The sequence below is a fragment of the Haliotis rufescens genome, unplaced genomic scaffold (genome assembly GCF_023055435.1).
Source record: "Haliotis rufescens isolate VD_foot unplaced genomic scaffold, xgHalRufe1.0.p SCAF_7, whole genome shotgun sequence".
NCBI lineage: Eukaryota > Metazoa > Mollusca > Gastropoda > Lepetellida > Haliotidae > Haliotis > Haliotis rufescens.
Genome location: NW_025964361.1, coordinates 26,535,669 through 26,559,147, shown reverse-complemented (window position 1 = coordinate 26,559,147; position 23,479 = coordinate 26,535,669). Strand labels below are relative to the sequence as shown.

General features: G+C 42.1%; 1 protein-coding gene across 1 annotated transcript in view; it reads left to right on the top strand.

The window, feature by feature from the left end:
* Window positions 1–9,381, top strand: part of LOC124137513 — a 493,827-nt gene extending 484,446 nt beyond the window's left edge. Inside the window, exons 54-59 of the mRNA XM_048387755.1 lie at window positions 25–135; window positions 959–1,069; window positions 2,325–2,435; window positions 7,387–7,500; window positions 8,285–8,398; window positions 8,549–9,381. Of these exons, the coding sequence (XP_048243712.1) occupies window positions 25–135; window positions 959–1,069; window positions 2,325–2,435; window positions 7,387–7,500; window positions 8,285–8,398; window positions 8,549–8,976 (989 nt within the window). The 3' untranslated portion in view covers window positions 8,977–9,381. The remainder of the gene's footprint in view (window positions 1–24; window positions 136–958; window positions 1,070–2,324; window positions 2,436–7,386; window positions 7,501–8,284; window positions 8,399–8,548) is intronic.
* Window positions 9,382–23,479: the final 14,098 nt, after the last annotated feature.

Genomic DNA, 23,479 nt, shown 5'->3' with positions numbered 1-23,479 from the left:
AATTCTTGATGTGACTCTTTGTAGATATCAACGAGTGTGCAACAAACCCATGTGTGAACGGTACATGTGTCGACCACGTCAACAACTACACCTGTGACTGTGAACCTGGGTATACAGACAGGAACTGCAGCACAGGTGAGAAAAGGTCCTCCACTGTCTCACACAGGTTTTATATTCAGTATGGCTCCGACAGTCCTGACCCCATCATTTCGTACACCATGCTTTCCGGGCGATCACCGATGTGTCCGGTGATTATTTAAAGGGCGACTTCACTGCACACGTACACCGAGCCAATACATTATCGTTTTAAATATTGTTGAAATAATTATTGTAGGCTCGTATTATTCGGAATTCAACAGCTTCTCGAAATAGTTTCACTTATCAATGAAAGATGGAGACATGAAACGTTTATGGATAACAACTTTCTTAGTGTCTGCAACGGCGTTTACGTCCAACATCGTACCCCTTCATATGCACCATGTGAATGATGAAGGCGAGAGTAGTAGTGCTGAAACGTCGTTCCAAACAATAAAGAATTTTGAAACATTCCATCTCTTCTTGTTCTGCATACTCCTTATGCTCCCTTATACCCCTTCTTCCCCAAGAGGCATCTCTTATCAATGCTTTACATAGTTATGTTTTGTATGAGGTGACGTTGACGAAGGTACTGACAGATGGATTTATCTCATTCATCTCATTCATGTAGTTTCATGTAGTACGTGAAAAAAGACACCACATACCCTTTGTGTATTTGCTTCCTGGGAGAAGTCCCATTCGCTGTTTAGGGTGCGCGTTGAGGGTCCAAGTGCCCTGAGCTGATGATCAGCCTAACCAACTTGATGACTGTGCCAGGATCACCCAAACCCTTTTAACTTATTCAACCCATATACTTATATAATCTGTAAATAAATAAATAAATAAATAAATAATAATAACCGATTTATATACCTGTTTGTAGATATCGACGAGTGTGCAACAAACCCATGTGTGAACGGTACATGCGTCGACCACGTCAACAACTACACCTGTGACTGTGTACCCGGATATACAGACAGGAACTGTAGCACAGGTGAGGAGTTTTCCCCTGTCTCACACAGGTTTAATATTCAATATAACCCTGATAGATAGGACGGCGTCAGTTCGGACACCATGGAAGTGCATCACATTACACAATGCACCAGGACATCATTGTTAAATATTCTTGAATGTTTGTTTGTTTGTTGTTTAACGCCGCATTCACCAATATTCAAGTTATAAAGCGGAGGGATGTAAATAATCGAGTCGGAACCAGACAATCCAGTGCTTAATATCATGAGCATCGATCCACACAATTAGGATCGATGACATACATCAACCAAGTCAACAAGCCGATCGCCTCTTACAACAAGCATAGTCGCCTTTTACGGAAGCATGGGTTGCCGAAGACCTATTCCACCCCGGATCTTCACGGGTCAAATATTCTTGAAAGTTAGAATTGAATTATCATAACTGCTCAGGAAATACTACATGTGTGAAGTCCTGCAATAACGATGTTATGTAAAACGTCAACCCCAGTCTCGATTATCCGCCGAAACATGGCAAGAAAATTCTATTTAAGGATCACTGACAATCAGTGATGGCGTCAGGGGATCGCAAAAAGGCATGTATGTCCTGCCCTACAGGTAGCACCCGCCACTCAAACAAATTGCATGAAAATTTAAGTGTTTGTTTCCTGACGTCGCATGGCAGTACTCGAGCTAAGCTATGCGACGTCAGCTTGTTAACAAACGAGACCAACAAGTGATTGAGCAGAACATTAAGTGGCACGTTGGCGCATTTACTGATACCTCTACTGTGTGCTAAATTCCCCTGCTATCCCCTTTCAATCAGAAACTGACTATCTCCATTCTATATCCATACATAATGTCTTCCTTAATTGTTTACTTCTAACTATTTTCCATGTAACAATATTTACCTCGCCAATGGCGTTTAGGAACAAGATCTTATGGGCTAGCATTCAATATTATAACTGTAAGAGCTTTTTAAGTTTGTGGCTTAAAACGAAAATGGTGACCAAGCGGATTTTGACACAGTGCAGTCCTCACTGCTTGTCTAGGTGTTGCTCCAGTGCAAGGGTCGAACCTCTGCTATTATATATTTTTACATCATGTTTACAGTTTAAACTTGACCATACAATCTGTATCTGAACGTCATCTCTTCATTTTCAACAACCCAGCGGTCAACACACGCTGACCATATAACCTACATTGGTCTACATTCAAAATATACATATACATGTACGTTTGGGTTAATTCATAATAACCGATTTATTTACATGTTTGTAGATATCGACGAGTGTGCAACAAACCCATGTGTGAACGGTACATGTGTCGAACACGTCAACAACTACACCTGTGATTGTGTAGCTGGGTATACAGACTGGAACTGCAGCACAGGTAAGATGTACTCCGTCTTATACAGTTTTCAGGAATAACTTCACATGTGGCTTCCTCATGAACCACTGAAATAGTTTCGATAATCCCCTGTTCATGATCAGTTTCAGCAGATAGCAATGATTTTTTATGCAGTTGATGTTAGAATAATGGCTACCTCATGCAAAAATGAATTCAAGAGACAGGTTCGTGATACAGTTATACATCTTTGCGTAACGTGATGCACAAAGTTGTCAAGGATCCTTCAGAATCAACACCCATTAGGTGCAATTCCCTCAGGCATGTGGATTCCTCGTTGTAACAAGAAGAAAGACACGCGAGGCAAGCTGCAACATCTTTATTTATTTTTTTATTATATAAATGGAGGAAAGTGTTCAATATACTACCGACACAAAATGACGTGATGGGTTGATAGTGAATGTGCAATAAATGTAAGCGTCTGGAAGTTATTTCGGGCGTGTTGACCAATGTTTGGTGTGTCGACCTTGGCATATTATTGATCAACTTGCGTATGGTTGCCCTCGGAATTGTCCGCCATTCCGCCTGAGGAGCTACCAAAAGTTGGGCCACGTTAGTGTGTGCTGGGTCTCTCTCCACACCAAAACATCCAACAGATGCTCTTTTGGGGACGACGTGTTAGGGACTTAGCGGGCCAGTCCAATCGCTGACGGCCTGGTTTTGCAGTTAACAAATAAACAAATCAGTTCGCCTGTCACTTGTGATACCGCCCGACACAATGACACTACTGCCCCCATATCATGGTCAAGAATTGTTGCCCTGCCATACAGCTCGCCGCTACGTCGCTAACAACGTTTCCTGGCATCTGTAAATCGGAGGCAACACCGTCCGTGAACAAGGTGTAAAGCAAGTGGCGCAGAGCTCGTCCCTTGTGTTGCCCAGCCCGCCCAAATCTTTGCCACCTTGGTAAAGTGCTGAGGTAACTCCCTTCAAAGGACGCCTGGCGAGCTGCATAGTGTTAGTACTTCACGATGGACATTGAAATTAACCTTCCTGTTATTGTACGGAATTCTCCATTGAGAATATGAGCAGATCTGAATCTATTGCTTGGTACAATCAATGTGACGAGACGATCTTGCCTAGGTGTCGTTCTTTTAGGCATACCACGCCAAGGTCTCATTGCAACCTCAACCGTTTGACGGTACAGTTGAGACATTACACTTTTGTATTTGCCAAACTTTCGGGCAACTTAGAATATTGATGCCCTCGCTCTATCGTACCCACAATTCGCCATTTCGTCTGTTCACTGAGACATTTATAAGCGTGTGCTTAGCTCAATTGCACAAGTTAATATGAGTTCTTATACCGCATTACTTGTCGATTCCCAAATTGAAACAATATGTTAACCAAGAAATCTGTATCTGAACTTAGTGTGAAACGAACAAATGGTATACAATAAAAAAAATTCGATTACTAGGTTTACAAATCAATACAAAATGCTGCACAGCAATGGCAGTACACAATAGAGTGGTAGTGCAATATTCGATGGTAATATATATTATTACTCATCCGTGAAGAGATCACCCGTTTAATAAACATACAGCGGTATTACACATTGTTTAATAACATCACGTGCACGCGGAACTATTTTTGGCCGGCCACATGATACATCACATGACCAAACAAAATGGCTACTGTCAAAATGTACCGATTCTCACCAGGGCGTGACTACAAATACTTTTTCTTCAGATGAATTATCATGAAATCGAAAAAATAATATGTTCTAAATATATGGATGAGAAAATATTCATAACTTAGAAATAATAAACGACATGAAAATTAAAGTACATATAGCAGACGATGAATCTATCGCCAAGTGAATAATCCTATCACAATGGCAACCGAAGCTATAAAAGTAAACGATTGTGTCAAAATTGATGGTCAGCTGAAGGGACGGGTGCTATCGGTTGTTCAACCTTTAGGGACATACAGCATGTTCAACGTTAAACTGGATGATGGTTCCATGAAACAGGTACCTCGCTATCGAACGCAACGAATTCCGGAGACAGTTTCGGCCATGTTACCCCCACCCACCTTTGTTGATAATGACAACAGTTTGTTCGATCTTAATGATCTATTCAAAGATGACTTTTTTTATATTGTGCCTGTGCCTCTAAAGGGGAATGAAATACCTGTTCCGCCAACCTACTGTGACGATTCCGAAATTGCGAATTTCATTGCAACAAATCAGAATGTCAACACTTCCAGGAAGACCGCGTATGACATGAAAATCATCACTAGATTCATGCACGAGCAGAATGACTTCAGACAACTAGAAGCCATTCCTCCCCATGAACTTTGTAAACTTTTATGCAAATTCTTTATGAACGTCAAAAAGGGAGACGGGTCCGATTATGAGCCCACAAGTTTGAGGGGGATGATTGCCAGTATAGACAGGCACCTCAAAACAAAATTTTACGGGAAATCAATTATGCACGATTTAGAGTTTACACACGTCAGGGAGGTACTGAAAATCAAACAAAAAATTCTAAAACAAGAAGGTCTCGGAAACTTACCTATGCGTGCGCAGTCATTAAGTCAGAACGACATTGACACATTATGGAAATCCGGGGAATTAGGTCTCGAAACTCCCGAGTCCATTTTGAATACACTTTGGTGGCACAACACGACACATTTTGGACTACGTAGCGTTACTCCCCATAGAAATATGCACTGGGGAGACGTGATGTTGAATCAAGATGGAAATGGAATGGAGTACCTGCAGTTTGCTGAGCGGCAAACCAAAACACGCACTGGTGTAAACATCCGGGATGTTCGGACTGTCACGCCGAAAGCTTGGGCGACAGGTGACAATCGCTGCCCCGTCCTTGCGTATAAGCGCTATGCTAACCTCAGACCAACTGGTTTCAGTGGCCATGACGCGCCTTTCTACTTGGCAACAAATTCTAAAACTGCTCCCGCTCCGACACATCCTTGGTTTAAGCGACAACCTGTTGGCATCAACAAGCTTGGGTCCATAATGAAACGCATGGCAGCGAATGCAAAACTTGAATCTACCAAACGGTTGACGAATCATTCCGCCCGAAAGTATCTGGTCCAAACTCTTTCTGAGAAAAATGTTCCACCTGCTCAGATAATGCAAATCAGTGGCCATAGAAATGTGCAGAGTGTCAATAACTATTCACAAATTTCTGAAGAGCAGCACAAACACATCAGTACATTGATTGACAGGCCTAGTGATTCTTGCACTTCACAATCACTGCTCTGTGTTCCGACTTGCCAACCGTCGACCGTCTCTGCTCCATCCCAAACTTTCAATGTGACAGCTAGCCAGTCTCGCACACTCAGCTCTATCTTTGCCGGTACAATCACCAATTCTGTGATAAATGTAAATTTTCTAAACCATAGCAGTGACATGTCATCAGACATGAATCGCCAGTGATAGAAAGTTTGAAAACAGACTGTCATCGGGGGAATCCCTCTGCCTGCGGTCATGTGACGTTGTGACCTTGGCCTTGTCAACGAACGAATAAACTTGTTTTGTTATTGTTTTCGAAACATTACCGCAGTTTCGAAGTTTCGCAGGAAGTTCATTAAAGTAGATTTATTGTGGAAAAAAAGAGCGTTCGGGTGTTTTCTCCATTGGAATTGCTAAAATTTTGATATTATAGATGCACTTGACGATGACTATTTACATGACTTTGTATTCATACGCATGACCTGATTTGAACTCCGGATGCGACGTACGGAGTCAATCAGCTGATTTTTACGTAGGTACAAATGACGAGTAATAAATAAAATACTAAACTCGCTCCCGTGTAGTACCAATTTTATGAAACTCGTGAATAGTTCTGGTATCTGACGAGCGAAAGCGAGTCAGATACCAGAACTATTCACTCGTTTCATAAAATTGGTACTACACGGGAGCTCGTTTAGTATTCTATAAATATGATGGCAGTGGTCAGTATCAAATACAAATACAGTGGTGATAATCAGTGATAATAACATATTCATGCAGTAGCGACAGTCGTCAAACATCCGAGAAAGGCTTAAGCAAGGAGTCAGGGATGATAAGTGATCTTCACATGAAAGCTGGTCTTGATATAATGAAATGTGAGAGATTATTTAGTCACGCCTTCGATATGGTTGAAATATTGCCGATGTGACGTTAAATATTGACTCACTCACTCACTAGTCACGCCTTCGCCCTCTTATATAGCCCCAAAACCTTACAGAACTGTCAACTCAGTGCCATCCTATCAGAGAATCTTCCATTTTTGTGTTGCCCTCCATCCCAGTCCACGCTGTTCTGGAAGTTTACACATCTAGTATCTACTACACTAGTATCTAAATATAGTAACTTCCTCTCCACTGCTTACATTAAATAGTACTACATTCCTGACGACTAATCATTGTTTGACAATAAAAATCACTGCCATATAACAATAGGCGCAAACACTTGGCTTCTGTGTGCGCGTACATGCATGATGAGAAGTTTCCTTGTGCTTAGATGAAATGCCACGGTATTGTAAATGCACCTCAACAATAGTTACATTGAAATCATCAGGGTCTTTTTTTCGTCAGCAGTATATATTACAGATATAAACGAATGTTCCCCCAACTTATGCAATGACATGCCCAACAGGTTCATGCCATGACCTACTCGTGTCGCTGAATGTACCTGTTAGGTTGGAATCACGGAACCCTGTATGAACATAGTAAGAATAAATCTATGTAAACCTTAACTGCATTATGTACTGCTGGAGTCTTTAAAGTACCTTTATAGCAACTTTTAGTGTATGCATGACATTACATTTGGGCCAATGCTATGTGTTTGTTTGTTTGTTTAATAGGGTTGTTGGTTATTCTTGGGGATAATGTCAGTATACCTTCATGTTTTAAGATAAGGTGGGAAAATTAGACAATAATATGATACATTCGCAGTGTAAATTTATTTGCATTGTCATCATCGCAGACATTGACGAATGCGCCACCAAACCATGCCTCAATGGCGGAAGCTGTACAGACATGATAGATGGATACAACTGTACCTGTAGTCATGGCACCAACGGCACCAATTGTGAAACAGGTATTTCATCTTCCATTGAACCCCGTTGGAACTACAGGTCATAACTGATCACAGTAACCTGGGCTCAACGTAAGGAGCGAGTTAATGGATCGGATGGCCAGGTTCGGTGATCATTACTCATAACATAAATGACTTGGATGTTAAGATTCGGTTATTTCCAGCCAACAAGTTTGGATGCTGGGTGAGAACTGATCTCCAGCAACTGATGCTGGTCGTTAGAATGTAGAAATAGACCGTAATAAATTTACAAAAATGCCGATGGTTACAAACAAAAACTAATTGAGTGTAGCAAAAGTTGAGTTTTGTTTGTTTGTTGTTTCATGCCGCACCCAGCGATATTCAAGCTATATGACGGCGGGCTGTAAATAATCGAGTCTGGACCAGACAATCCAGTGATTGATATCATTACCATCGATCCGGACAATTGGGATTCGATGACATGCATCAACCAAGTCAGCGAGTCTGAACACCCGATCCCGTTGGTCGCCTCTTACGACAAGCATAGTCGCTTTTTACGGCAAGCATGGGTTGCTGAAGACCTGTTCTGGCCCGGAACTTCACGGGTCCAAACGTTAAGTTATAAATAGTGAGGTATCAGCCTCGTGGTTTATTTGTATGAATGACAAGGATCCTGGCAACTACGTTTGATACATACAAGATTATTGGAGATAATATATGGCGATAATACACTTTAAATATAATAATACATACACTGTACAACATGTCAATGGTCATACATATGGTAGGTTGATGATCAACCTAATTAAATTTCTATGTTATCCAGTTCTCGACCCCTGCGCGTCGAACCCCTGTCATAACAAAGGGATCTGTAGTGAGACAGGTGCTGGCGTTACCTGCTCCTGTCCGGCTGGAATTACAGGGGTCATGTGCGAGACAGGTAAGTAAGGTATACAGATACGATGGCGATTCAGAGTAATTGAAGGTCAGTCTGTGTTGGTCAGTCTATTTCGTAAAACAGTCTTTCATTTACTTTAATCCCGTAAACGATGATACGTTTTGTATTGTATTCGTCATTTTTCTATTTCAGACATCGACGACTGTGCCTCCAGTCCTTGTAAAAACAACGGGACTTGCACTGATCGTGTCAACGCCTTTGAATGCCTCTGTCCGGCTGACTACAGTGGACTCCTTTGTCAGTTTGTACTTGCTTGTGGGTGTCCTTGCATTTTCAGTGGCAACAAGACAGAACTGGCTGCAAAAGTGGCATTGCTGCGATCGATTTTACTTGTCGACAAGTCGATTCTGTCCAGCACAATACGGAAAAAGACAAGTGCACCGGATGAACGCAAATCTTCAACAGGGATTGGATTAGGTGGCATCGCTTGCTTTATTGCCGCATTTGGGTTTTTCCTGTTCGTTGATTGTTTAAACTTCATTCAGTTTATCTCAACAAAAAAACAACCGAAAAGCAAAATAATAGACAAGACGGAAATAATCAGAAAGAATAATTGCTAACATCAGACCGCTAACACAGAAATTTAAAATTTCCGTTCTTACTCATGCATTGAATATATCAATATACCTTTCACATAACACCTTACATGTTCATAGCTATGGACAAATTAAACTTTTCATTTGAAAAGAAATATAATGATACCGCGCTGTACTTAGGAAAGACATATACCTTAATGTTAGGTGAACATTCTGACATATCATGGCTTGACTGTGGAGGTCTAATAGTCGGTTGTACGATTCCGACTACATGTACAGGGACTTGGCATTGCTAGTATATCTAATCCAACGTACAAAGCCAGTCATCTGTCTAAATAGGAAAGGTGTGTGAATCATGATTTTTTTTATTGTGCTGGAATTTCTTAGGCGCCGCGATTCGCTGTGCAGAGTTGCGTCCCTTCGGCACGCCAGAAACCAATGATCGTGGGTTCGAATCCCTGTTCGCCCCGATTATGTTTCTAGGTTTGTCAGCACCATACCCCGTGCTCATGGGTTTCACCAAAGTGGTAAACGCCTGAGACCTGCATCACTCCGGGCTTTCCTCACACATTAAGCTGACACGCCGCGATATAACTAAAATACTGTTAACACTCACTCACCCATTTCAGCCATACGCTGGATTCCTAAGGTTCATACGAATTGCAGGCTCCAGCAAATGTATCACCAAAACGACTTTCAAAACTACTTACTAGACAAGTAATTAATATCCCAATGGGTACTAGTTGTGCTCCTCTCCCTGTTGATCTGTTTCTCGTTGCATACAAATGAGATATGTTTATATGATATGACTACTTCGTTAAATCAAACAATACACAAGACGTTATACGCGAGACTCCGATATATAGATGACCACACCTTCTTCAATACTACCAACATATATGAATATCTTCACCTCATCTATCCTCCATAGAAATCTTATAGTGGACATTCAGAGGAATTTACTGACTATGCTGCTTGTCAATATGATGTGCCTACAATGACCTTCCCAGGGACATTTCATACTTACTCACTTACTTATTTTTGGGGATCAGGTGGTCATGTTTGGTGACTTGGTTGACAACTTTGATCATTACTTATAATAATTACTGGATTGTCTGGTCAAGACTCAATTGGTTACGAGAAGGTCGTCAGAAGTATTGCTTGGTGCCGCGTTATGTTTCAAAAACAAAAACTTATTTTTTTGTGAAAAAATTGTTAGTGATGGCTGCTACCGGTAGAGCAGAACCCTTTTCACGAACAACTTTCATCACTATTTGATCGATACGGATATTTCTTTGGCATTGACGTTTTGAACTTATTAATCACTATCAGTTGGTGATGATATCATGTGTTGGCGAAAAGGTCAGCGTATCTAGCCTCACCGGTTGCATGCTTCTCAAACACATGCAAAGGCACATCAAGTGCTCACTCGAATAAACATGTTTTCAACATGTCAACCACAAAACCTCTTGAAAGCCTTACTGAGTCATCAAATGCTCAATCCCTGATCAAACAATATTTGAACAAGATTCACGTGAAGCTCTTTGAAATCTTTGTAGAAAGATCATGTTCGATTGTATCACAAAGGTTTGGAAATGTACATGCAATGCGCTGGAGCTGCTGGAATATTGCTCGACGTACAGGGACAGTTGAAACAATACAGTCGAGTGGACAATGATTTTTTTATCACTCTGAATCTTTATGCACAGATCTAAATATAAAACAGATCAGACGGCTTCTCTGGTCTCTTATATTTTAGTTGTGAACAGTAAGTTAGTGGAAAGTGACAAAATTTAAACCTTATCGGATCAGCGGCATACCTGAAGCTCAAGGTAAACTTCATGACCAAATTCCTGTTTTGATTTTAACAATGCGAGCATGTGCAGAAACAGATCACCATGGTGTGGGTGTGGGCGTGTGTGTGTGTGTGTGTGGGGGGGGGGGGGGGGGGGGACACTTGGTGCCCACTGGAATGTCATGGTTCATGTGAGGTTCCTGATTTTGCTATAAGCCGTTCATCAATGTAACAATGAATACTAAAATGGGACGGAATTGTTTTATTTATGGGAGATGCATTATTCTTTATTTGTGGGAGATGCATCATGTTGGATTTAAGAGAGATGCATAATGTTTGTGTTATAGGAGATGCATTGTTTTACATAATGGAAGAAGCATTTTGTTTTATTTGTTGGAGATGTTTTATGTTTTATGGGAGATGCATCATGTTTTCTTCATGGGAGATTCAATAGTTATGTTTTATTTTTGGAGATGCAATAGTTTTTATGTGTTTACATAATTATTTGTTACGAGCTCTGGGGAAAGTATTATTGATTTTTTAAATAGATGTGATGTACACTTAGCTTATGAATTTAGACGTGGGTCAAAAGAGAAGCTACACGTATATACTCCCCAAAGAAAGTAGGGGAAATTAAAACATAACGATGTCCCAGGCGTGCTCTATATGAAAAGGGCAGGACTGGCCCTTGTTGCATTCTGGTGATGTAGTGCTGTTGGTGGTAGTCAGGTACGATACGCGCACGGTGGGCAAGGATGTTATCGTCTTGAAGGACAAGACGTAGACCAACATGGTGCGCAACCTGTTCCAACGTCTACAAATGAGACACATTGAACAATTTGGCTACCTGTCGCTGACTTCTACCATTTTGAAGCATGCCAACAGCCCTTAGGCATTCATCACGTTGTAGACGAAGCATTCCTGCCCTGATCATGAATAAAAGCATTGAAGCAAGAACAGAGACATCACGTGCTACTGTGGATAATAAAATCGGCAATACTCATGTCTCAGGCCTTCCTTTGAAGTGTCAAAATCATGAGTGACCCTTTACCCACGTGCCCGGAGGAACTGCATGTTCCACGTGGTATGTTTAGGATGTGTTGGGGCGTTTTGGTTCCGAAACCGTTCTATCCCTTGGGGTCATCTTTCAAAGCTGATCTTTCTTCTGACGACCGATAAAAAACATTGATATTTCATGTTCCTCTACTTTTTTTGGGAGAGTATTTGTTTAAGCACCGCTATTTAAACATAAATATATACTCAGTTGCTGCTTGTATGTGTACATAGAACCATCTTGGCGACCATTGTCACGTCGTGTGAATAACATGACTTTTATGTAGATGTTTAATTATATGTCCGCCTATAATTATTTATGCATTTGTATTTATTCGATCTAACCTTTAGACCCCGATGGTCAATGAATACAACAACTTTTTACGTGTAATAACAAACTAGATAGATATAATTCGTCAGGATAATTTAAAAGATAATCAACATATTGATAAATTAGCAGTTAGTGTGCAGATGTAACAAAATACAGCTATACTTGATTGCGTTGTACGCATTAGATCACTTCATCGGTTTCCAAATCTTAATTCACGTTACTGACCATCACTATCAAGATACCCGTTATTAGCAAGCTTCTTAATTGTCTTTCTTTAACATGCGTTTATCATCGTATTTGCAATTATTGTGTATTGTGTATCATGTACATATAATGGGTTTCGTATTATTGTTTTTTAAATCTATTTTACATCACAAATATTTCTGATGGAAACGAAAAACGGAACAATGGGAAATGTAACCTTGCTAATTCGACGTTCACACGACAACCCGGATCTCGCGGGATACCTGCTTATAGCAGGGGAACTGGTGATTCAGTCCTCCAGTACTGCTGGAACACAAGCTGCCGCTCATTAATGTGTCTGACACTTATGTTTTGTATGTTCATTGTGCGAAAAGTGCGAAAAGTGCTGTCATTTGCCACGACCTACCTGTGTTTAAGAGGTTTCACGTAAATGTTACCTATTGAATTGTCAACCTCGTGGTGTATCAATTGTAAATATATGACTTGTTTGAAAAGCAGACAGTGCTAAATGTGTCCAAGACTCGATTTTTACTGCAAAAAATAAATGAACAGTGGCGACATTTAATTGAACAGTGGCGACCGATTAGTGCACTTGACAGCTTTTTCTTTTGTAAACTGAGAGCATTCGTTGTTGTTTGTTGTTTAACGCCGCGCTTGGCTATGTTCAAGATATATGACGGCGGTCTGTAAATGATCTGGACCAGACAATCCAGTGATGGGCATCATAAGCATCAATTCACGCGTCGTCAAACAACAAATATACAAAATAAAGAAATAGTCTGGCGTTTGCTTCTGTTGTGAATATATGGAGCTTTAACCTTGAAGATACTGTTCTCGATGCAATGACAGTAGTACTAGCAATAGTGCCACCATCCTTGGATCCATCTGTAAATATGTGTTTCTTAATTGATTGTATTCTTATTATAATGTTGGTGCCTTTTACGGCAAGCAATGGGATGCTCGGGGTACATTCTACCCAAAGGGGCTAGACGGTTTGGTCAAGGCTCAAGCTCGTTTATTTTTTACAGCCAGCCGTCTAATAGCTGGAATATTGAGTGTGTAAATCCATTCAAGCCATAGTTTCATACATGTGTCTGCCAAGAGTAGTCATCCCTAGAAAGAAACGATAAATAGTAAATATAATACAAATTGGACCTCCTAACTCATACCTCCTGCCCTTGGTTAAAAATCCAGAAAATAGCAATGCCCGACGCGGGGGTATAACACGTTGCGGGCGGGGACCAGAAACATAATACATAGATCCGGGTAGATCCGGGTAGAACAGGTCTTCAGCAACCAGTTGCAATGCTTGCCGTAAAAGGTGACTATGCTGGAATATTGCTGAGTGCGACGTTAAACAACAAACCAAAGCAACCAACCAACCAACTCAATGGTATTGATTAAATGCTTGAATCAATACACATACTAAAATTATGGGTCCCGTGATGGTTCCGGGTTAGAGAATTGGTCTTCAGCAGCCCATGCTTGTCGTAAGAAGTGACTAACGGGATCGGGTGGTCAGGCTCGCTGACTTGGTCGATGCATGTCATCGTATCCCAGATAATCATGATGTCAATCACTGGATTGTATGGTCCAGACTCGATGTTTTACAGACCGTCGTCATATAGCTGGAATATTGCTGAGTGCGGCGTTTAACAACAAACAAACTAAAATTATGGTCACGGTTTTATGAATATAATATTTCCGTTACAGTTGAAATGGGTTTAACGTCGCGTTCAAAATTATTGCGCTCATATATCCACACGATACGAATGTGTGTTTGTATGTGTGTGTGTGTGAGAGAGAGAGAGAGAGAGAGAGAGAGAGAGAGAGAGAGAGAGAGAGATGACGCAGCCAGGGATTGAACCAGGCCTTTAAATAGCTGTGGTAAATAAAGATTCACCTACCCGGAAGGTACACGTTACATAAATGCATCGGTGTACCGGCCAAGACAGTATTCGGAGTTCAAACTATCAAAACGTAGGTGGATCAATCTCCATAATCCTTCGAAGCCCAATGATGAATCTGTAGGTGTATGAACCTCTACAATCCCCCGAGGCCCCACAATGAAACTGCAGGTGTATCAACTTCTACAATCCTCCGAGGCCCTACAATGAAACTGAAGGTGTATCAACCTCTACAATCCTCCGAGGCCCTACAATGAAAATGTAGGTGTATCAACCTCTACAATCCTCCGAGGCCCTACAATGAAAATGTAGGTGTGTCAACCTCTACAATCCTCCGAGGCCCTACAATGAAACTGTAGGTGTATCAACCTCTACAATCCTCCGAGGCCCTACAATGAAACTGAAGGTGTATCAACCTCTACAATCCTCCGAGGCCCTACAATGAAACTGTAGGTGTATCAACTCCTACAATCCTCCGAGGCCCCATGATGAAACTGTAGGTGTATCAACCTCTACAATCCTCCGAGGCCCTACAATGAAACTGTAGGTGTATCAACTCCTACAATCCTCCGAGGCCCCACAATGAAACTGTAGGTGTATCAACCTCTACAATCCTCCGAGGCCCAGCAATGAAACTGTAGGTGTATCAACCTCTACAATCCTTCGAGGCCCCACAATGAAACTGTAGGTGTATCAACTCCTACAATCCTCCGAGGCCCCACAATGAAACTGTAGGTGTATCAACCTCTACAATCCTTCGAGGCCCCACAATGAAACTGTAGGTGAATCAACCTCTACAATCCTCCGAGGCCCTACAATAAAAATGAAGGTGTATAAACCTCTACAATCCTCCGAGGCCCTACAATGAAAATGTAGGTGTGTCAACCTCTACAATCCTCCGAGGACCAATGATGAAACTGTAGGTGTATCAACCTCTACAATCCTCCGAGGCCCAATGGTGAAACTGAAGGTGTATCAACCTCTACGATCCTTCGAGGCCGGATGATGAAACTAAGGTGTATCAACCTCTACAATCCTCAGAGGCCCCAATGATAAAACTGTAGGTGTATCAACCTCTACAATCCTCCGAGGCCCTACAATGAAATTTAGGTGTCTCAACCTCTACAATCCTCCGAGGCCCTACAATGAAACTGTAGGTGTCTCAACCTCAAAATCCTCCGAGGCCCGATGATAAAACTGTAGGTGTATCAACCTCTACAATCCTCCGAGGCCCGATGATAAAACTGTAGGTGTATCAACCTCTACGATCCTCCGAGGCCCCATGATGAAACTGTAGGTGTATCAACCTCTACGATCCTCCGAGGCCCCATGGTGAAACTGTAGGTGTATCAACCTCTACGATCCTCCGAGGCCCTATGGTGAAACTGTAGGTGTATCAACCTCTACATTCCTCCGAGGCCCCCCGATGAAACTGAAGCTGTATCAACCTCTACAATCCCCCGAAGCCCCACAATGAAACTGTAGGTGTATCAACCTCTACGATCCTCCGAGGCCCCATGATGAAATTGTAGGTGTATCAACTTCTACAATCCTCGGAGGCCCGATGATAAAACTGTAGGTGTATCAACCTCTACAATCCTCCGAGGCCCCACGATGAAACTGTAGGTGTATCAACCTCTACGATCCTCCGAGGCCCCATGGTGAAACTGTAGGTGAATCAACTTCTACATTCATCCGAGGCCCCACGATGAAACTGAAGCTGTATCAACCCCTACAATCCCCCGAAGCCCCACAATGAAACTGTAGGTGTATCAACCTCTACGATCCTCCGAGGCCCCATGATGAAATTGTAGGTATATCAACTTCTACAATCCTCCGAGGCCCGATGATAAAACTGTAGGTGTATCAACCTCTACGATCCTCCGAGGCCCCATGGTGAAACTCTAGGTGTATCAACCTCTACATTCCTCCGAGGCCCCATGGTGAAACTGTAGGTGTATCAACCTCTACAATCCTCCGAGGCCCTATGGTGAAACTGTAGGTGTATCAACCTCTACATTCCTCCGAGGCCCCACAATGAAACTGAAGCTGTATCAACCCCTACAATCCTCCGAAGCCCCACAATGAAACTGTAGGTGTATCAACCTCTACGATCCTCCGAGGCCCCATGATGAAACTGTAGGTTTATCAACCTCTACAATCCTCCGAGGCCCGATGATGAAACTGTAGGTGTATTAACCTCTACAATCCTTCGAGGCCCCACGATGAAACTGTAGGTGTATCAACCTCTACAATCCTCCGAGGCCCTACAATGAAACTGTAGGTGTATCAACTCCTACAATCCTCCGAGGCCCCACAATGAAACTGTAGGTGTATCAACCTCTACAATCCTCCGAGGCCCAGCAATGAAACTGTAGGTGTATCAACCTCTACAATCCTTCGAGGCCCCACAATGAAACTGTAGGTGTATCAACTCCTACAATCCTCCGAGGCCCCACAATGAAACTGTAGGTGTATCAACCTCTACAATCCTTCGAGGCCCCACAATGAAACTGTAGGTGAATCAACCTCTACAATCCTCCGAGGCCCTACAATAAAAATGAAGGTGTATAAACCTCTACAATCCTCCGAGGCCCTACAATGAAAATGTAGGTGTGTCAACCTCTACAATCCCCCGAGGACCAATGATGAAACTGTAGGTGTATCAACCTCTACAATCCTCCGAGGCCCAATGGTGAAACTGAAGGTGTATCAACCTCTACGATCCTTCGAGGCCGGATGATGAAACTAAGGTGTATCAACCTCTACAATCCTCAGAGGCCCCAATGATAAAACTGTAGGTGTATCAACCTCTACAATCCTCCGAGGCCCTACAATGAAATTTAGGTGTCTCAACCTCTACAATCCTCCGAGGCCCTACAATGAAACTGTAGGTGTCTCAACCTCAAAATCCTCCGAGGCCCGATGATAAAACTGTAGGTGTATCAACCTCTACAATCCTCCGAGGCCCGATGATAAAACTGTAGGTGTATCAACCTCTACGATCCTCCGAGGCCCCATGATGAAACTGTAGGTGTATCAACCTCTACGATCCTCCGAGGCCCCATGGTGAAACTGTAGGTGTATCAACCTCTACGATCCTCCGAGGCCCTATGGTGAAACTGTAGGTGTATCAACCTCTACATTCCTCCGAGGCCCCCCGATGAAACTGAAGCTGTATCAACCTCTACAATCCCCCGAAGCCCCACAATGAAACTGTAGGTGTATCAACCTCTACGATCCTCCGAGGCCCCATGATGAAATTGTAGGTGTATCAACTTCTACAATCCTCGGAGGCCCGATGATAAAACTGTAGGTGTATCAACCTCTACAATCCTCCGAGGCCCCACGATGAAACTGTAGGTGTATCAACCTCTACGATCCTCCGAGGCCCCATGGTGAAACTGTAGGTGAATCAACTCCTACATTCATCCGAGGCCCCACGATGAAACTGAAGCTGTATCAACCCCTACAATCCCCCGAAGCCCCACAATGAAACTGTAGGTGTATCAACCTCTACGATCCTCCGAGGCCCCATGATGAAATTGTAGGTATATCAACTTCTACAATCCTCCGAGGCCCGATGATAAAACTGTAGGTGTATCAACCTCTACGATCCTCCGAGGCCCCATGGTGAAACTGTAGGTGTATCAACCTCTACATTCCTCCGAGGCCCCATGGTGAAACTGTAGGTGTATCAACCTCTACAATCCTCCGAGGCCCTATGGTGAAACTGTAGGTGTATCAACCTCTACATTCCTCCGAGGCCCCACAATGAAACTGAAGCTGTATCAACCCCTACAATCCTCCGAAGCCCCACAATGAAACTGTAGGTGTATCAACCTCTACGATCCTCCGAGGCCCCATGATGAAACTGTAGGTTTATCAACCTCTACAATCCTCCGAGGCCCGATGATGAAACTGTAGGTGTATTAACCTCTACAATCCTTCGAGGCCCCACGATGAAACTGTAGGTGTATCAACCTCTACAGTCCTCTAAAAGTCTTACATGAGCAGAGAAGGGTCCCATCATCTGACAATACAATATAGGTCTGCTCGGTGTTTTCTTGTTGCATCAAGAAGATGGAAACTATATGATATCGTCATGTTACAGAGAACTTTTGAAATCCACGGATTTAGAAGACGATTTATTTTTCTACAGATAATCGATTCAATGTAAACTAGTATTAAGTATAGAGTAAGTGAGCGAATGTTGTTTTACGCCGCTTTTAGCAATATTCCCGCAATATCAAGGCAGGGGACACCAGAAATTCGGCTTCACACATTGTACCCATGTCGGGAATCTAACCCGGACTTCGGCGTGACGAGCGAACGCTTTAACCATTAAGCCACCCGACCTCCCCATTAATTTAGAGAATATTGTTTATCGTTGTATGTTCCACTTCACTATAAGACAAGTTTGTAACATCAAAGTCGTACATAAGGTAATTAAGCTATAAAACATTTAATATCTTATCATTTCAATTTCATGCAAAATGATTTAATTAATGATTTGTTGTAATTACTCAACATGGAAATTTTAAAAATCCTCCAATGAATGTGTCCGTAACTGGAAAACTTCCAACACCCTATGGTTGTCGTAACAGCCGATCAACTTAATTACGGGTGTTCGTTTTTAGTGACCTTGCTGATTGTGTCATACGTGTAATTCAATAACATTCAGCTTTGATAAAAGCAGCATTAATTTATGACTTAATTTATAACGTTGGTATAAATAGTGTAGTATTCGGAAAATAAAACGTGAATCGTATAGAAAGTGTTTATAGTATCCCCTTTGAATGTTTCCTCATGGAAACTAGTTTCAACAGGACATTAACGATAAGTCGAAAAGTTAAGAACAAATACTAGCGTCGCAGCAAGAGACAGAAATAGTATCTGGCTAATGTAAACTGTGTGATGTTTTTATGGGTTTCAGCCCATTGGTTTAAAGCGCCGTCCGCGGCTCATGAGTTCAATTCTCTGGATGCTGCCATTATTATCCTTGACCTGTAATCATCATTTTTCGGCCCGTGAAGATCCGGGGTAGAATAGGTCTTAAGCAACCCATACTTGTCGTAGTGAGTGAGTGAGTTTGGTTTTACGCCGCTTTTAGCAATATTCTAGCAATATCACGGTGGGGGACACAAGAAATGGGCTTCACACATTGTACCCATGTCGGGATTCGAACCCGGGTCGAACACTGGGCTACCCGACCGCCCTCAAGCTTGGCGTAAGAGGCGACAAACGAGATCCGGTCAGGCCCACTGACTTTGTTGATGCATGTCATGGTATCCCAATTGTGTGGATCAATGCTCATGGTGTCAATTACTGAAATGTCTGGTCCAGACTTGATTATTTATAGTCTGCCGTCGAATAGCTGGAATATTGCTGAGTGTGGCGTTAAACAACAAACAAGCAAACAATCATCATTTACCGAGCTCGTGGTTAAAAATCTATCTTCATTTTAAGATTTTCTCCGCGCTAACAACTCACTCACTCAGTCAGTGAGACTTTATTGTTAATTACACTGTACGTGTCAAATTTGTGAATTTTACAAGTACTGTCCCAAGAACGTTGAATATCCCAGGTCAACCTAGCCCTATTGTCAAAGGCGCCGCAATTAGCTGTATAGAGTTGCGTCCCTTTGGCCTCCTCGTACGATCGTGGGTTCGAATCCCAGTTTGCCGAGATCGGGGGATCAGTCTCGGTCATTTGGTTGATTGCGTGTCATCGATCTTACCCTGACGGCGTGCCCCGTTGCTTGATATATCTCCTTGTCTGGTCCAGATTCGATTGTTTACAGGTCGGCATCATACGCCTGGTGTATTGCTGTGTGCAGCATTACACCGGAAACAAATATAAATATACGAGGGCTGGTTCTAAGCCCAACAAACAAAGCAACAATTGTGAAAGCGTTTTTATTTTTATTTTTCAACATAATCCTCCTGCTTTTCAATACAATTATCATATCGTTTTTCAATTCCAGTCAGGAAAAAGATTTCTGAAAGCACCCTGAAAAACACATTCACAGCAGCTTGGGGTCATCGTTGTCGTCATAGCACTTTCCATGAAGATGTTCTTTCATTTTAGGAAACAGGCGGAAATCACTTGGTGCCGGGTCTGGCGAATATGGAGCGTGAGGAACCTCTTCGAACCCACATTGTCTCACAGCAACCATTACAAGTCGTGAGGTGCGAGAAGAGGCATTGTCATGAATAATTGGAACTCCAACAGTCAGCATTCCTCGCCGCTTTTCTTTGATAGAATCTCTCATCCGATGAAGCAATTCAGCATAGTAGGCACCGGTAATCGTCTTTTGACTTTCTAAGTAATCAACAAGGATCACACCATTTGCATCCCAGACTACAGTGGCCACAACTTTCTTAATTTATCTTGAAGACTTGAACTTCTTTGGTGCTGAAGAAGTGGAATGGTGCCGGCCTTAAACACAGCTGCCCAACGTTAAACAGTGAAATAGCTAGGGCACTTAATCCCATACACTTGTGACATGCGGTCATGAATGTTTGGGGAGTACTTTTCTCTGAAGTAAAAAAACTTGATGACTGTTCGATAATCGTTCTTTTCCATTTCCATGTCCATTTGGACCCCTTTCACATTAAACTGGCTGTCACTATTATACAAACGGCCTAAACAGACCAAATACTCTTGCAATAAACTACGCAAACAATGTACTACATTGACTAGTTCACTTTGTTATGGCCCACAGTTAAAAGTTAGTCAGGCTTAGAACTTTTTTACCAGCCCTCGCACTGTTCTCCCTGAAGTTGATTATGTGCTTGCCTTTAGCCAGCAGGGTCCTTGATGAGTTTACTCGCTTCTATACAATAAACTATGTTTATCAAGCACATGCTTATAACGACATAATTAGTCTGGACGGTTTACCCCCACTGTGCCCACTTTTGAATTTGGATCTTATAACAACAAAGGATTAAGGGATTAGGCCGTATCACCATCAGGGTTGCAGTGCCCACTATGCCACAGTGGATGTATAGACCCATGAATATACGAGTTCGGTCAAGTCTCGTTAATCCGACATCGTTGGTTTCACATGATTGTGTCGGATTAACGAGTATGTCGGATTAACGAAATTAAGTGATTTGTGATCGAAAATCGGACGTCTTCACGACAGATAATAACCGTGTGTACCTTGTAATAAAATCATTAAAAACGAAATATTTATATTGTTATGTTGTTTATGCATTCATTCCTTAATTTATAATTAATGACATTGCAAAAATAATAATAATTTTCCCATTTATACATAACAATAGAGACATTACTCACTGAATTTATCACATTAACGACACGCGTTTCCTCGTGTAAATGCAAGTACTACTGTCTTAACAACTTGCTTCATCTACTTAAAGTAGTCTGTCAGTGTTTTCTGTTTCTCACATTTTGAAGGCACATTTGTCAAAGTCCACTGCTCGCTTGACGTCTAGGGCTTGTGGTTCTTCGGCATCAACAGTGTCGAGGTGTATATTGAAAAAAGCATACACAAGAATGTAAATAATGATTTATTATTGGCAAAATAAAAACAATGCCACCGGGGCGTAAAACCAAGCTCGTCACGTTCCAGTGATAGTAGCGCCTCCCTACTCGCCCCTCTCCGTCTTTGTGGTCCTCAGGCTTTCGCTAACGAATTTGTTGTCTGTGTATTTTATTATCTGTCATTTTAATTTTATGTTCTTTTCATGTGTCAGTTTGATATCAGTTCGTGAAAAGATAGGTACTCCCACCTCTTTCCTGTATCAGCCAAAAATTACAATAAAAAAATAATCAATGTAAAAATATGTTGAGTTTGGTAAAGACACAACCGTTTATGTTTTTTTTACCAAACTGTCACCCTCGAAGACATTTTTGATAACTTAAAACACGTTCACCGGACGTTTTGAACCAGCACAATTAGGACCTGTTTCGACAAGGTCCGGTCAAAATCGATACGAAACTGAAAGACGAGGCTTGTGGCATATGGGGAAATGGAAGTTTACAACCAGGTCATGCTGCGAGCGTTGACAACTACGTGTGCGTGGTCTGTCATGCTTTGACTTATTGTTACATAGAAATATCTAAGTAGAACAAGGCGCTATTTCCGAACAAATATTTATTTCCGTTTAGATTTGCCAAATCGCCTATCGTAACATCTATTGTTATGAGAATTAACACTGAACGTACTCTTCCGGTAGGTATATCGCCTGATTCGCAGATAGCCGATGCAAATACAAAGAATGAAGGAAATAAACGGAGGTAGACAACGGACATCACGCTCATGTACGTGATTCGTACATTGACAACGAAAGTACTAAGATAATAAGTACAGTCAAATCAAAACTGGGACATCCTTTTCTATACTCAACATCCAATCTATTTTCGTATCTTGTTGCGTTCAAGTACATGAGGTAATCTTTCCATAGTGAAATAGAAAATACAATTTGTTCACTACAATCTTCACATCGTGTTTTTGGCTGTTTTCAAACAAAGTCCCTTCAGCGCAAGACCGACTATAGTTTGTATCATACGACATTTCGTTTACCTGCTCACAATAAATAAACTGATTTAAAGATTCAGTCCCGATACATTGTTTTACTGGGTTATTATCAGGTTCCCGGGTGTTATAGAACTAGGCCATGTATTTATGGTGTTTAAATTAAAATAGATACGCCGTAATATACTAGTTCGGATAACGTGTAGTGCAGGCTCCGTGAGAATCACCGGTATTTTCATACATTATCCTATAAAGTACTTCTATGAGGTGAGGTGAAATGGGGTTTAACGTCGCGTCCAAGATAATTGCACTTACATAGCGACGTGCATGTACGTGTGTGTGTTTTTGTGGCTGCTTGTACTAGTTGGGACTGATGCCGATTTATTAGTGCTAGCACACTGAGATACCATGCCGCAGTTGAACCTGAACGCCCCACTCAGCACAGTATGCTGGCACCGAGACGACCAGTCCTTGTTTTAGCCCCTGAATGCAGAGCGCCAGGCAGGGTAACAAGAAGTACCTTTTTAACACCTTTTAGTATGCCGCAACCGGGAATCGAACCCCGACCTTCGTCTCTGGGCGGACGCTCTACCACTAGACCACGGACGCGGGTCAAATATACTTTGATATGTACTTACTTAAGATACATCATCATAAAACGTTTTTGGTTTTTTTATTTTGGGGGAAGAGTGCAGGGGGGGGGGGGGGGGGGGTCGTGGGTGAGGTCGTAT